At 45.9% G+C, this 17,246-nt stretch overlaps 1 protein-coding gene across 2 annotated transcripts in view; it reads right to left on the bottom strand.

Moving 5' to 3' along the window:
- LOC147733803 (threonine--tRNA ligase 1, cytoplasmic-like) overlaps positions 1–13,368 on the bottom strand; it is a 242,167-nt gene extending 228,799 nt beyond the window's left edge. The window contains exon 1 of one of the 2 annotated variants that reach the window (XM_086958398.1): positions 12,975–13,368. In XM_086958398.1, the coding sequence (XP_086814524.1) occupies positions 12,975–13,343 (369 nt within the window). In that variant the 5' untranslated portion in view covers positions 13,344–13,368. The remainder of the gene's footprint in view (positions 1–12,974) is intronic. The other variant, XM_086958397.1, reaches the window with a different exon arrangement.
- Between the last annotated feature and the right edge of the window lie 3,878 nt (positions 13,369–17,246).

Genomic DNA, 17,246 nt, shown 5'->3' with positions numbered 1-17,246 from the left:
TCAGATACGCTAGAACCTAAGGTTGTGTCAGTTCACCGTGAGAATTTGGATAAAGGTATATTTGATCTTGCAGATGTCGATGCCCTTTACAAGCAACTGATCCAGCTGCGAGATGAGACTACCAGATTGCGGGACGAGCGGAGAAAGAATAAGGAGTCCGGGCCGGAGTCTAATGGGCAGTCTAAGGAGTGTTCTCTCCGGGGTTCAGATAAGAGTTCTGCAATGCATGTTATGACTATGCGTGAAGCCGCACCTTTGTATGTTCCACCAAAAGGGGAAGGTACAGATGATGATAAAATGTCAAAGGATGCGAAGGGGTATTTTATATATAACTGGGTGTATACGCCTTGGAATAGAGCAGATGTTATGGCGTTGAAAAATTCTTTATCTGATCTTCGTAAAAATCCGTCAGCATTCTATGAAGGGGTGGAAGGGGCTATTTCGTCTTGTGTGATGACTCTTGTCGACATAGATCTGTTTTTTGGGTTAATTCTTCCGCCTGATATGTGGAGACAAATTCGTAAAAATAATGATGAAACAATACTTGGGGGAACATGGAAAGAAATAAATGCAGCTGATTAGATAGGGAACCGGCATGTAAGCCTTGCCAGTTGATTTTAAGACCTCCCGGCGGCTATTTTGAATAAATTAAAAACGCTCGTACCTTCTAAAAAGATCGATTGGACCATGTTAGCCTCGTGCAAACAAAAGCCAGATGAAACGGTTTAAGATTTCTTTACACGCTTCGAAGAGGCGTTTCATGATTACAGTGGGCAATCTTTAACAGATGATACGGGTCGGCATTTGTTTGTAGATAAGTATGTGGCTAATCTCCTACCAGAGATTGCAAAGCGATTGAAATTGAGTGAGAGTTCCTGGGCCACGGCGACCCCTGCGTATTTGTTAACTATGGCTCAGTATTATGAGCGGCAGGAATTGGAGGCTAAAGAAAGTGTTGATAAGAAAGCGAAGGAGTTGAAAACGAAGGTGATGTTGGCACAGGTTCGCGGAACGCAATCTAGAGGGAATGATAGAGGCAGACGAGGAGGGGGCAATGCGTCGTACGGGCGTACGGATATAGCGGAGGATCAATGTGCTTACTGTAAGGAGTTTGGACATTGGGCTGATGATTGTCCGGTACTTCGTGAGCAGCGTAGTCAGCGTGGTAGAGGAGGTGGAAGGTCGAGGGGAAGTTACTCGGGAGCGAGAGGTAGTGGAGGTGATCGTAGCAGGTTTGAAGAGAGGGGCCGTGGCCAGGATGAACGGAATACGTTTGATAGACGGAACCAGTATCAGATATCAGAGGGCGAGAATGTGGAATATCAGGATTATGTACATGCATAGGATTGCGTAGGATGGGGTACGGAATCAGTTGAAGTGCCAGTAGATCAGAGTGGTCCATATGTATCAGCGGGCATCTTGGGTTCTACTGATCAGTTTCTAGTCGACACAGGAGCTACTCGTAGCGCTTTGTCTAAAAATTTGGTTCCGAGGGCTCCCCTGTCTGGCGATATGATAACATGTGTAGGGTTCGATGGCACACCCACTCCTAGCCCATTATCAAAGCCTCTTGCACTCTGTCTCGATACATTTTTCAGTTTTGGCCAATTTTTGTTGTCACCTTATACCCCGGATAATATTCTGGGCATTGATTTGCTTAAATATTTTCGAGCAACGATACGCTGTGCTCCCGAAGGGGTGCGGGTTATTTTAAATGACAACTACCCAGATCCGCACAGATTTTTCACGATTAAAGACATTGAAGCATTAGCCTCTCTCCCTCACACGTTATGGGCAACCTCGGATACGGATGTGGGACAGATGCTTATTCCACCTATTCGGATTACTGTAAAAGAGGGAGCCTCTTTGCCACGTGTTCCGCAATATAAGATCTCTAAAGAAGGTGAAATTGCTCTGACACACATTGTTCAAGATTTGATCATTGCAGGGGTAGTGGAGGAAGTCCCCTATAATGTTTGCAACAGCCCTATTCTCCCGATCCTTAAGAAAGATACTGACGACAAAGTCTATCGATTTATTATTGATTTAAGAGAAATTAACAAAATTGTCATTCCCCAATACCCGGTGGTGTCTGACATCACGACCTTGCTTACACTGGTGCCACCAACGGCAACGACCTTTAGTGTTATTGACTTGAAAATGCGTTCTTTTCCATTCCCATCCATCCTGATAGCAGATATTTATTTGGTTTCACGTTAAATAATAAATCGTATAGATTTTGTCGTGTTCCCCAAGGTTACACAGAAAGTCCTAGCATTTATAGCCAGGCTTTAAAAAGACAGCTTGACTCTTTTGTATTGCAACATGGAGTAGCCCTTATCCAGTATGTGGATGAGATTTTGTTGGCTGCGGATTCTTATGTACAATGTGAGGAAAGTACACTTGCCCTACTGTCTTTTTTAGCTCAGAATAACCATAAAGTGTCTAAGAAAAAGTTGCAATACTGTAGACCCAAGGTGACCTACCTCGGTCATCTTTTGTCTAAGGAGGGGCGTGCATTAACATCAGATCGAATTCAGGCGATTCTAGACACACCAGTCCCCCGCACTCAGAGAGATGTACGTGCTTTCATAGGTTTGACGTCCTTTTGCAGACAGTGGATTATGGGGTTTTCGCACATTATCAAACCTTTGTTAGCGTTACTGTCTAAAACGACACCAATGCCCCTTGAATGGACAGATGAATGTCAGAATGCTTTTGAACAATTGAGACAGGCTCTTTGCTCTGCACCCGTGTTAGGTACACCAGACTATTCAAAGATTTTTACATTGTACGTGCACGAGAAAGATGGGTGCGCGTTATCAGTGTTAGTGCAAGCACACGGGGACAAGCAGAGGCCATGCGCATACTTCTCGGCGCTTCTTGATCCTGTAGCACGAGGGTTACCTGGGTGTTTCCGAGCAGTTGCAGCAACAGCAGTAGCTATACGACAGAGTGAGGGAATCGTTTTATCGCACAAATTGTTGGTGTTAGTTCCCCATGCAGTCGATGCCCTGTTGAATCAGACGAAAACCCAGTATCTCACGAGTGCACGTTTGACAGGATATGAGCTTACACTTTTGGCGCCACATATCACACTAAAAAGATGTGCTACCCTGAACCCTGCCACTTTATTGCCCTATCCGGTCAAGGAGGGTCAGGAAGAAAAGCATCATGATTGTGTTTTCCTGACTGAGGAACAGACAAAGGGTCGTGTTGACTTACAGGATATGCCAATTCCAGATGTGGATGGGGAACTGTGGGTTGATGGATCGTGTTTGAGGCTGCCAGATGGTACGACTTCCGCAGCATACGCGATCACGACACTTAAGACAGTGGTAGAAACAGCACGAATACCACAAAAATCAGCTCAGGCAGCAGAGCTGATAGCCTTGACGAGAGCCTGCGAATTGAGTGCTGGCCTATGTGTGAACATCTACACAGACAGCCGGTACGCCTTCGGAGTAGCACATGACTTCGGGCTACTCTGGAGAGAACGTGGGTTTTTAACTTCTCATGGAGTACACATTATGCACGGAGAATTGGTGCGTGATCTCCTAAACGCATTGCTTTGTCCGAAGAAAGTAGCGATCATTAAATGCAGCGCCCATAAAAAGATCACTGATAAAGTGGGCCAAGGAAATGCCTTTGCAGATAGCATAGCGAGACAAACAGCTATGTCCCTAACTGACTCCCCTATGTACGTAACAAAATCACAAGCTGAGCGATGGTATGATGCTAGAGCAGAGATACTAGACATCCAGAAATCAGCGACTGAAGCAGAACTTGCGGCATGGGCAGTAGATGGGGTGCTAGATGATGAGGGTTGTTGGAGAAGCAAAGACATGGAGAAATGGAAATTGCCTGCAGCTTACTTGCAAGCAATGGTTCAGATGACTCATGGACTAGCACATGTGGGATCTCTGGCGATCACTCGGTTGTTGACACGAGTTTGGGAACATCCCGAGATTGCCAATACTGCCAAGAGAGTAGTGCAGACCTGCCTGATATGCTTACAACATAATCCTGCGAAAGGGACCCATACTCCGAAAGGAGGGTTCGTTCCACCTTCTGCACCGTTTGAGGTACTCCAAATGGACTATATCCAGCTTGAGCGTTGCAACAACCTGAAGTATGTCTTAGTGGTGGTATGCGCTTTTAGCAAATGGGTTGAGGCTTTCCCCACGAAAGACAATACAGCTTTGACAACAGCTAAGGTGTTGCTCAAGGAGTACTTCCCTCGATTTGGAGTTTGCAAATTTTTGTGGAGCGACAATGGGCCTCATTTTGTCGGGAAAATTGTGGAGTATGTGCTAAAAGGGTTAGGAATCCAGCAGAAGTTTCACGCTGTGTTTCACCCTCAGTCAGCGGGTCTTGTTGAGCGGTACAATGCCACATTGAAACTAAAATTGGCTAAGATTGTGGCGTCCACGTCATTGAAGTGGCCGGATGCCTTACCGCTAGCATTACTCTCTCTCAGATCAGTAACCCACTCTCGACCTGGCCTCACACCATATGAAGTGGTGTTTGGAAGGCCGATGAACATCTGGGGAGTGCCTAAGCCGCGATTGATACATGATGTGCCTTGTATAATGATGAATGACTATTTGGCACGATTAACAAATGATTTGCTTTCTATTCATCAACAGGTTCGAGAAGCACTCCCTGACAACTCTGCTGGAGAGGCTCACAATCTCCGTCCTGGAGATTTTGTGATGGTCAAGTCGTTTGAGAGGGCGAACAGCTTGGAACCGAGGTGGCGTGGCCCCGAGCAGGTCCTCCTAGCGACTCGAACAGCTGTACGAGTGACCAATAGAAAGCGGTGGGTGCACTCAACCCACTGCCGACGTGTCTCTCCTGATCTGGTGAATCCTGCTGTGTTGACCGACTACAAGGAGATTCTGGAGAAAGAAAAGAGCCCAGCTGTGACGTCGGCCGAAGTTGAGGGAGCCTTCCCGGACCACACTGTTTCTGGACGAGAGCGCTATAATCTGCGGCCACGATAACGAAGATTTTTTGGTTTTTCGAGACTGGTTGGTTACCGCTCTGGGGTTTGTGAAACGGAAACCGGGAATCTCAAGGGGGGGGGATCAGTTCTGCCAAGAGTAGCGACACCCGTCTTGACCCCGGAGAAGAAAACAACGGCTACCTCGGAGCTCAGCACCGTATTTTTCTTTTTTTAGGTATATACATATGTACATTTGAGACTTTGTGAACTTTGGAACTATCTGAGACATTAAGAACTTTTTGAACTATGGCGTCTTCCGCATCACGAGACAAAAGAATACTTGGTGCCATCCTTTTCGCCTTGACAATTGTAGTAATAGCAGTGATAGCCTGGGTAGTTGAACTCGTGGTGCCTGCACGTGAACATTTGCTGCCAACTACCCCGGCTCCATCTGAACATTTTCACTTCACCTTGCCCTACCATGAAGAACGGCACCGACAGACTTATTTGAACAATAGCTTTATTCAGATTCTGCATCATACGCATAACATGACAAATACGTCTAATTGTTGGGTGTGTGGGATGTTGCCTGGGCACCAGAAGAAAGGGGGCACTCCACTCATTCCTCTCCCGTTTTCACATAATGGATCCTGTAATGCCTGGTACACTCTTCTCTTCACTTTGAGATGGCCAACAAAAGGGGGGGTGCTTTTCCGTTTGAATAAAATTTGTTATCACGACAGGGATGGGTATCCATGAGCTGAGGGTACTCGATTTGAATGGGAGGAGTACCGCCCCGATAATGCATCTGCCCCACGTGTTTACAGCAATCAACGGAACCTCAATGTATCTAGCTCACATGTTATTAACGTCATTGCTACTAAAGCTGATCTGTGTATACGCAATAAAGGTACAATTCCGGTGGGGAAAAGTGAATGCAACACCACACTTACCTTTGACAGCCCGAATGGCATATCGTTTGTAGCATCTCGCAACACTTATTTCATTTGTGGAACGAAAGGTTATCATCAGCTTCCGTTGGGATGGTTAGGCACTTGTTATGTATCTTTTGCACTACCCCCTGTATTCATCGCCCCGCCAATGTATCATAATGATTATATTTTGTATCACGACTTTGTTTTGAATCGTGTCAAACGGACTGCTGTTCTGGACGATATCGACCAGACTGATACTGCCTTACAGCAATATGTGGCTTTAATTTAGGACTGTTTTCCTTTGTGGGGGCCGCTCTGAATAGTCGGAAAATACGACGATTGACCCGTGTTGTTGAGGCTGTAGCCAATGATACTGCTATTGCACTTGGAAATATTACGGAAGAACTCCAGATTTCTAGGATTGTTACGCTCCAAAATAGAATGGTTCTAGATGTAGTTCTAGCTGACCGTGGGGGGGCATGTAGAATTATCGGAAGCAGCTGTTGTGTATACGTACCTGACAATTCACCATCTGTTTATGACGCTATTTCGAAATTGCATAAGATAGCTGCTGAAATACACCCGGACAATGGAACTTGGACTCTTTCAGGGTGGTTCTGGTCAATGCTTACCACTTGGGGTTGGAAACTGCTAACGATTTTATGCATCATTGGGGGGATACTGTTCTTCGTATGCTTATGTATTCAATGTGGCCCAGCTTTATGTTCTATGTGCTTATCGGCTTGCATACCATCAAGACGAGCTCTTGCTCACAACAAAATGATGCTTCATAAAGAAGTAGCCCAAATAATGCTAATTGATATAGAAGATGAACACCCTGACTATGTTCACTATGAGGTAGCTTCAGCTAAACGCTAAAAGGGTCGTCTGTCGTAATTTGACAATGGCCGAGTTAGCGCTTAGCTGTGCTACACGTTTTCCCGCTAAACTTGGCTATACTTGGAAACGCCATCTTGTTTGTTACGGCGGCCATCTTAGATCATGAGCGGCCTCGTGGCCAGCGTGCCCTTTAGTCCGTTGTCCGTACCATTGACCACTCGAGTTTGCCCAGCAACAGGCTATTTTTAGTAACGGTCAAGCCTGTACATGCACAGTCTCAACTGACCAGTCACCCCTCAGGAATGTGCCGCCAAACTGACCAGCGGGGTTGTAACCCCTCCAATGAGCTGGCTGTGTTCCAAAAATGACCATATATGTACATACTGCTCTGTAACTCTGTACCGCCTATCTTTTTATTACCTGCATATTGTATAAAAGAACGGGTCACACCGATGTTCGGGGTGATACTTCTTGCATTACCGAAGGGTGCTGTAGGAATGTACCACCACCCCATGGGGTCTTAATAAACTTGTTCTTTGTACTTTTCAGTTTCCGTGCCAACAGTTCTTTCAATGTAAGTGGGTTATCTTCGGAACATGTAGGCCTTGGGAACCCGATACTACAAATTGATGATGGATGCCAACAACCGAAAGTTAAGAATGTATAGGTATGGCTCACTTAACAAGTTATGTTCATACCAACTGTCACGATGAGCAGCACATTTAAGTTGAGCGAAAGCATATACCTACTTCTGCACACCAGGAACCTGAATGCTACTCTGTACAAGACGCGAGGGGGTGCTGAATGAAGGCTCCTGCACTAGGGCATGAACATTGCACCATGCACTATGAAAGCCTTGTGTTGCACCAAGCGAGGAAGTTGCAAGGTGACGTCAACGTTCACTTTTAAGCCAAAATAAAAGAAGCCAGCACAAAAAAACATCCACTGAAACCACTGGAGGCCAGATTTGACAAAGGCCAAGCAAGGGTTAATTAGGGACAAACAAAGAAGGCCTGAAAAAATAGCAGGGGGGATCAAATAAACGGGGAAAAAAGAGGGAAATGAACTGAAAATGGGGACAATTGCTGCTAAATGAAGTTGATGCTACAATGAATGGCTGACGAATGAGCATAAGTAGCGGTGGGGTGGGTTTGGTAAGGCTGCGTAGGTGAGACGAGTCCCTGGAAGAATCAACTACATCAGTTGCTGAGGGCTATACTGAAAGAAAGCTGGGCCTCCTACAGGTTGGAATCTAAACTGTTAATGTAATTAAAGATAGTAAGTGGGTAAGGATTGGAGCCATCTCAAATTGAATGCTTCAAAAACTGAAATACTCACGTGCGGCGATTGGAATCATTACAACCCGCTTGGCCTGATGAACTGGGATCACTGCCTAAAGTATCGAAGGAAGTAAGAAAGCTCGGAATGACAATGGACTCCAAGCTGTTGATGAATGCCCAAGTGCATAAACTAGCAAGATCAAGCTTTGCTACTATAAAAACGCTGCAACAAATTTTCCCTCCTCTGGGATTTCCACACAAGGTCCAAGCTACCATCTCCCTTGTTCTGTCCAAACTCGATTACGCCAATAGCCTCTACCACAGATCACCTTTAACAACCATGAAAAGACTACAACGGATTCAGAACTCGGTTGCCAGACTACTCTTGCATATCAAACCGCGAGACCACATCTCCCCTGCCTTGAAAGCCCTGCATTGGTTACCGGTTGCCAGAAGATCCACGTTCAAGCTGCTTTGTACCACCCACAAAGCAATACATGGAATGGAACCGCTCTTCTTCAGGAATAAAATCACCAAACACATTCAACAAAGGAACCTCCGCTCTAAAGGAGCATCTCGCCTCAAAATCCCACCATAAAATAAAAAAACAGAGGGTGGCACATCCTTCTCTGTTCAAGCAGCCAAACTATGGAACTCTTTACCCCCCAACATAAGGTCCACCGACAACCACCTTATCTTCAGAAAACTACTCAAACAGAAATTTACAGCATATCCCTCTGTATACAAGCATTTTTTCCCCACTATAGATACGTACCTATCTTTGTGTATCACTTTGTATAAACATGTAAAATAAAAAGAAAAAAGTTCCACAGCGGATCTGGCAGCCAGCACCTCTATTTTCTGATGTCCCTCAAATGTCCAATTTATTGTTGTGCTGATAACCTCCAGGACCTGCTGCGGTTTGGTCCTACTGGAAATCCAGACAAAGACTTTAGAAACAGAATGGAGGCAGCACCAAGTATGAAGTAGACCAGGACCACGTAGTATCAAAAATAAATTTTCTTTTATTTTTTCATTTATAAGACAGCCAACGCGTTTCGCTCCCCAACCATGGGAGCTTCGTCAGGGCTGAAAGCAACACCGAAATACACCAATGTTAATGACACATACTAATATACCATTTACAACCAAAAAACAGACAAGGTTAAAAAATACATTGAAGTTGAACTTTTGACGAGACGAGATGGCAATACTAAAAAGGGTCACAATATCAATCCTATATTTTTAAGAGACATCTTGCATTAAATCCAAATATACAAACACAAAAGTGGTGCAGCTCGATGATTTGTATAAAACATTGGTAACCAGAACCAAATGTGGCCAAATGTAAAGTGCCTCAGGTCAGACAAATAAAAATAGCCATTGAATAAAACCCAAGTGAGCAGAGAAGAGAAAGGAGGAAAGCAGGGGGGGGTGGCCCCTACAAGATCCCATTCCGAAAAGTTATCCCATATGGAAAATATGTACATGCACCCATGTACCAGTGACCGGGCCAGAGTTGACACAGAGTTGACACTATACAAAAAATGTTCTCACCAAGCGTGTTATCAGATCTTGAAGCGACGGAATGACGTCAGTGAAAACGTTTGACCAAAACAGTACGGATGCTGAAAATGGTACAAAAGATTTATTTAGTATATGAGAGATGGTCCAGAGATCAAGCCCTAAAAAGTGTTAAGGGGCGCCAAAACTCCTTACCCTATATCAAAATTCTGATATCCGGATAATGTTTTAAACACGTCAAGGGTTTATAAGTAAAAGACACAATTTTCACTGACGTCATTCCGTCGCTTCAAGATCTGATAACACCCTTGGTGAAACCATTTTTTGTATAGTGTCAACTCTGGCCCGGTCACTGGTACATGGGTGCATGTACATATTTTCCATATGAGATAACTTTTCGGAATGGGATCTTGTAGGGGCCACCCCCCCTTGCTTTCCTCCTTTCTCTTCTCTGCTCACTTGGGTTTTATTCAATGGCTATTTTTATTTGTCTGACCTGAGGCACTTTACATTTGGCCACATTTGGTTCTGGTTACCAATGTTTTATACAAATCATTGAGCTGCACCACTTTTGTGTTTGTATATTTGGATTTAATGCAAGATGTCTCTTAAAAATATAGGATTGATATTGTGACCCTTTTTAGTATTGCCATCTCGTCTCGTCAAAAGTTCAACTTCAATGTATTTTTTAACCTTGTCTGTTTTTTGGTTGTAAATGTTATATTAGTATGTGTCATTAACATTGGTGTATTTCTGTGTTGCTTTCAGCCCTGACGAAGCTCCCATGGTTGGGGAGCGAAACGCGTTGGCTGTCTTATAAATGAAAAAATAAAAGAAAATTTATTTTTGATACTACGTGGTCCTGGTCTACTTCATACTTGGTGCTGCCTCCATTCTGTTTCTAAACATGTAAAATAATGATGTTGTTGAGAGAAAAAAAATAATAAATAAATAAAAATCTTCTATGGTCTACATGTACATACTTCCATTGTGCATCTATGTACCTTCCATGTACTTGGATCTGTGTGTCTGTTACTTTTCTCCTGAAAAAGCATATCCAATGCACTACCCTATTTCTCATCCTGTGCCTCTATCAGTATCTTTAATCTACATATACCTACCTCCTTTATATATCTATATACTTTCAATGTAATTATGGATCTATATATTTATAACTTTCTTCTAATTTAGCATTTCCAATGCACTACCCTATTTCTCAGCCTATACTTGGCTCAATATATCTTCTAGCCCAACCTTCTGACTCATCTCAAACTTCTTCTACTACTCCTTCCAATGGACTACCTTTTCTCTCATCCTATACATCTGTCAATATATCCTCCACATCCACTCTCTCATTTATCCCAAACCCAATACCACTACTATGATTGCCAAAATAACCCTTTCTAGACTCTCTCCTACTCTACCCCTCCTTGCATCATCTGACACCTCTTTCGCTATACTGATCCCCTAAAACAAACCTTTCTAAACTTTTTCCTTTGAGTCCTCCCCTCCTAAACTCCTTTTTACTCATCCAAAAGCCTCCTCCTATTGCTAAGACCTAAAAAAAAATCTTTCACTCTTATATCCACCACTGAAATTACTTCATATTTCACCATATTAATTCACCACTAATCCTTTGTAGGCTTCCTGAATAACGTGCGTCAACAAGCGCTATATAAATACAAACCTTTGTCCTCCTCTATCCTTCTGCTATCATTCCAAATCCAAATAACTGACTACCTATCCACCACTTAAAATGTACTTGCATGTTTTACTATACTAATTCAACACTGATCCTCTATGGGTCCCAGAGTAGCGTGCTAATCTCCGAAAAAGCGCTTTGACGCCTCGTCAGGGGTAGTAAGCACAATATAAATGCAATTACAATACAATATAGTGCGCAGATTTTCTGTTTTTAGGGAATTAATATGGTCTACGCACTGCAGTAGAAGCCTCATTAGCAAGGGCTGTGCCATGGAAGGCTACAACTTGAGAGTAATGAAGATTACCAAATAGTAATCAAAGCATATGTCCCATACAGTCAGTGCTTACCTGGTAGCAAGACTACACACAGGCCAGTTAATTAAAAAATACAATAACAGCAGAACGTACTATTCAAATAAGGGGGAATATGGCGTCAATTGATGACATACATATCAGAGTTGCATTTATAAATGGAGCTTCATAACCCTAACAAGACGCCTAATTTGAGGATAGTAGCACATTTTTCCGGGGAGTGCAATAGGATCAAAGAGAGCAAAAATTTACCTTTATTTCATTAGACAGGACATTTGACGACTAAAATCAAGACAGCTTAGTTATTTATATTTAGAAGACGCTAATACACAGGTGAGAACCACAGGCCTATAGACCGCTCCCTAGATTCTGACATGATTGCCAAGCTTTTACTTTTTGATATAATACATGGGATTCTGTAATCCCTAAATAAATGCAGGCCTCCAATCTCTTTATAATCAGAGACTAGTGACACATTTAGTAGCTGATTATGAACAAACTGCGTCAGAACTTAACAATTATAAAGTTATTACAGTTGAGTTCTCACATCACAATCCCTTTCTACCAGCAGCTGAGGTGAAAGACAGGTGAATTCACGGAGCACAATTGAAGCAGTTGTTTAAAGCAACAAAAACAGACCACTGATTTTCTTTATTCTACTCTATTTTAATAGCTTACAATGAGAAGCGGAGGGAAACAAATGTGCGCTCCTTTGATAGAGAAAAGCATTACGTGGTTTGTGGGAAAGGGGATTGTGTGAATATATATTATACGGGATAAAGTACCCACTGGTGTCCATGATAAGGCTATTGCAAGTGAGCTTGAAGTTCCATAACGTTATAGAGGAACTTGGCCTTCGGCATCGTTCCTCTATGATTATGGAACTCCTCAGGTCTTGCAATATCATTTTAATGTGCAGCAGGGCAGTGCTTTAAATGGGCCGGTACGGAGTACCAGCACTTTTTTATTTTGAGGGGTAGAGTACCTGCACTCCTTAAGAAAAAACGTAATACTTCTAATTGGGGAGTACCGGCACTTCTCAGAAACAAGCAGGTACTCTGGTTACAGGAGTACCTGCACTTCTATTTTTCCATTTCAAGCACTGCAGCAGGGGGTACTTTATCCCTTAAATTATTTCCTTTTCACTTCTGTAATAACGTTCCAGTCAATTGGCAAACGTCACTCCCCCTTCTTGTGACGCAAAAGTGCCTCCCGCATTGTACAGAGATGATGCGTTGCTATTTTTCCATCACACGCGTTGCCTGTGGTCAGACATGCCACCTTGCTCTCTTGTTAATGGTCAATGTCGGACTGGGAGTTAAAGAGCATCCCTACACCCTGCGGTCTCCTTGCCGCCTCTGCTCCGTGCCTCCCCGGCTGTGACTTGCCGGTGCAGGGACCTCCCCGGACTGGACTCCGCCTCCACCCTACCTGCTTTTCGCCAGCCGGGAGCACCGCGGCGTCGGCCGGTGAGGCCTGGCTGCCATGCCCCGCCTCCTGCTCGGCTTTCAGGCTACGTTGCAGATGCAGGATCCGGTAGCGGAGCTTCTCGTTCTCTGCCCGCAGCAGCTCCAGTCCGGGGCTGCTGGCCGCTTCTTCCTGCCGCGTCAGGCGGCCGATCTCCCCGGTCAGCAGGCGGATCGCCTCCTCCTGAGCGGCCAGACGGGAGGCCATGTGGGCTGCCATGGTGTCCAGGGAGGCCTCCAGAGCAGCAGCCGGGAGCCCGGCCGGAGACGAGGGAGGCGGGGATCTGCTGTGGGAGGGAAGAGGGAGGCGGGGAGAGCGGAGGCCGCGGTACATCGGACCGGCTGCGGCTCTCACGGGACGCGTAGGGTCGACAGCTACAGGCGCCACGCGCTGAGTGTGATTTCTCGAACACCACAAGTGGCACCAGAGCTCACACGTGACATCCATGGCCAGATCTACATTTTACCGTGCAGTAAAAATGTTTACAATTTTCATCTAGCCCTGCGCTATAATATCGTAATGGGTCAAATTAGGCGGACTATTTAAAAAAATTGTGAAGAGTTTGCAATTACCGAGTTTTAAATACCAAGGATGGAAAAAGAAGGGGCGTTCCTCACCAAGTGTGGGAGTATATACACTAAGAAGTTTGACCATGCCTGAAATAGGTTATAAGCATGGCCACTGGAATTCTATGGCAGGACAGGATACTCAGATTATGCTTTATGCTTTCTCGATTACCAACAGCAGCCAATAGGAACATAGTAAAGAAAAAACAAACTACAACTCCCATGAGCCCTTAGGCAACCATAGAGAGTACATACTATATAAACCACCATAGAGGACAACACTTCCTCTTTCTTTGCTGCTTCGCAGCCAGTTAAGTGCTTTTCTACATTTATGGTGTATTACTTGCATGTTTATTGCCAGTTACATTGTTGTTCTGTTACTGTTACTGTACGCCGCTTTTCGCTGTATGCCTTGCATGTAGCCGCTTTGCGTGTGCTTGTAGTGCTGCCGCTGGCGTTTTCTCCGGTTTTCAGAACGTTGTTCTCTGTGTTTCCTCGAGAGCGCGTGTCGCCTCTCTGGACTTTCGGGCGCCTCGTGCCCGTGTCTTGTATTTTGTGGAGTGGGACCGGGGCTCGGGGACTTGCGCGCGCTGCTCCTCTTCCGGGTTTCAGGCACGCCACCGCGCATGCGCGCTGGCAATTGTTGACGCTCCGTGTGACAGGAGCCCGGACACGCTGCGAGGCGGCGTTTTCTTCTTGCCTCTGTCTGCCGGAGAGCCCCTCCTGACGCCCTCTACCTCACGAAAGGGTTTTGGGCTGTATAATCTATAGTGGCGGTGCCTAGGGTGTCTTTTATACGCAAGCTGGTCCCTCCACATTCTATTCTTGTTGTTTTTGGTCGAGTTCTTGCTCTACCTCTTTAGCTTGCGTGGGGCTGTCACCCCCCCCCTGACAGGGTCGCTTGGTTGCAACCTGACCTTTGCCTTTTGGTTTTCTGTGGGCATATAAATATATATCTATATATTTATATATTTTTATATTTACCTTTTCCTCAGTGGTGTGCATTGTATTTTCTACGCCATGGCTGAATATGTCGACGCTGAGGAGTATTATTATGAGGAGGAGCCAGAGGAATCTTTTGAGTACGATTTGGTCGATGCCCTTGACCAGGGGGTCCAACATTCAGTCAATACCGCGCTAGTCCGAGCAATTGTGCCGCTGAAGCGTCATTTGACCGACTATGCCCAGCAACAGCGCTGGATTCTGTCCTCTGCTTCCAAACACTCCTCTAAGTCGCCCAAAAATCCTCACAGGTCAGACTTTGTGAAATTGTCCAAGTCTTTGTCTGCCCCTACTAAAGTTTGTCACTCCCAGCTTCCGCCTCCGGACACGGAGGATACCTCCTCTTCGTCTTCTTCAGGTCCCTCTGGTCCCCCTCCTGCTAAGAAATCCCGCAAAGAACATTTTGTTGACGCCTCCTCCCATCCACCGGTCTTGACCTTTGTGCCTACTGATATCATACACCCTAACTCCAAAATTTGGTGCCCTGCTCCAGAGGTCGCAGATTACATCCAAGCCCATATCCGTGATTCTTTCGATCAAGAGGTGCGTTCTCGGTTACGCTCCGAGTGCCCTCGCCCGGAGTTGGCGGATAAATTGGCTGACACTCCGGAGGTCGACCCAACGATTTTGACCTACCTTAAGAAATTTTAATAAAGATCCGAAAAAGGGGATTGACAGTTCTTGGCGCCTGTGCCAGGACAAGTTGCTGGATCTTCTTGGTCCCCCAACGAAAATCCTGGATCTGGGGTATCAAGCCCAGGGGTCGGCGTCTGGCATTGACCCCGATGAACTTATTGGTTGGGCCCAACGGGCTATCTGTCTTCTGGGGAACGCAAACTGTGCCCTTTCCACCGAACATAGGCGTTCCATATTGCTGAAAATGGATCCACGTTTGTCTGAACTTGCTACGTCTGAGTCAGGTGCTCTGGCTCAAGGTCTCCTGTTTGGTCAACCATTTTTAAAGGAGTTGACAAAGTTCGTGGCGACCTTTAGTGGCCTCGACAAGGCGCAATCTTCCTTGCGCAGGGCGTTCCGCCCGGTTTTTGCCAAGGCCGGACGATCTGGGGGACGTTCGTTCGGCCGAGGTTCTGGTCAACAACGAGGCCAACAGTCCCACCAGGGTGGAGGCGGACAACGTCAGCAACAACAACAATCCTATTCCGGTTCTAAGACGACCTTCTACCCCTCCCGTAAAGGTCGTGGTCAAGGCAACAAGGGAGGCTATGGTGGAAACCAAGGAGGTCGACAAGATTTCTCCTCTACAGGTGAGCTTGATTCCTTACGACAGTGTTGTTCTGGGGGGCAGGGTACAGTTTTTTCTAAAGAATTGGCGCTCGATCTCCAACGATGCTTGGATATTACAGACAGTTCAAGGGTACCACATCGAGTTCTATCACACTCCCTTTCAGGGTCCCGTCCCTTCTCCCCTTGTTTTTTCCCAACGAGATCGAGAGGTGATCTCCAAGGAAATCGATTCTCTTCTTCTCAAAGGGGCCATTGTGCGAACGACCCTACATCCACATGGGTTCGTCAGCAATGTGCTCAACCTCAAGGAGTTCAACAACGGGGTGGTCTATCGCCACTTCAAGATGGAGGGCATCCATCTTCTCAGGGATCTTCTTCGCAGGGGCGACTGGATGGTTCGCCTGGATTTGAAGGAAGCTTACTTGTCCGTTCCTATCTTTCCGCCTCACCGCTGCTTTCTTCAATTCCAGTGGTCAGGGGAGTGGTTCGAATACACTGTTCTCCCATTCGGCCTCTCGTCCGCTCCATGGTGCTTCACGAAGCTCTTGAGACCAGTTATGGAATCGCTGCGAGCGCGGGGGGTGCGGCTGATCGTGTATCTGGACGACATTCTTTTGATGTCTCAATGCCCGCTGCAACTGCATTCCCATTTATCGTGGACAATCGATCTTCTTCAATCTCTCGGATTTCTAGTGAATCCTCAGAAGTCTCATTTACAACCCACTCAGTCGATAGAGTTTCTGAGTTTCCTAGTGGACTCGATGTCTTGCCAACTTCTCTTGCCTGCCCAGAATGTCAGATCTATCAAGAGGGAATTGAGGTTACTGTTGTCCACACCGAACGTGTCTTTGCGGTCGATCGCTCGGATTGTCGGACTTTTGGCCTCTTCCATTCAGGCGATTTTTCCAGGTCCCTTACATTATCGGGCCCTGCAGCGACTCAAGATCTGGCATCTGCAGAAGGGTCTTCGTTATTCCGACCTTGTTCCTCTGTCACAGGATGCGAAGTCGGATATGTTGTGGTGGCTCCAGCACATGGAGGCCTGGAACGGGAAAGCCCTGTTCGGCTCGACTCCGGATTTGGTGTTGGAATCGGATGCGAGTCTGTGGGGCTGGGGAGCCCGTTGCGGAGACGTGACGACGGGCGGCCGTTGGTCTCAGGACGAATTAGCCCTTCACATAAACTGCTTGGAACTTCTGGCGGGATCCTTTGCGATCCGCAGCCTTGCTCCTCAGGCCACCTGCTGTTGCATTTTGCTCCGCATGGACAACATCTCAGCGGTGAGGTATGTGAACAAACTGGGGGGCACACGGTCGAAACTGTTGGCGGAGATTGCGAAGGATTTCTGGCATTTTTGCCTTCAGAGGAGGATCACTCTTATTGCAGAGTATCTCCCGGGTCGCCAGAATCAAGTGGCCGACTG

The sequence above is a fragment of the Lissotriton vulgaris genome, chromosome 2_1 (assembly GCF_964263255.1).
Source record: "Lissotriton vulgaris chromosome 2_1, aLisVul1.2, whole genome shotgun sequence".
Classification (NCBI taxonomy): Eukaryota; Metazoa; Chordata; class Amphibia; order Caudata; family Salamandridae; genus Lissotriton; species Lissotriton vulgaris.
This window is presented reverse-complemented; position numbering and strand designations above follow the sequence as displayed.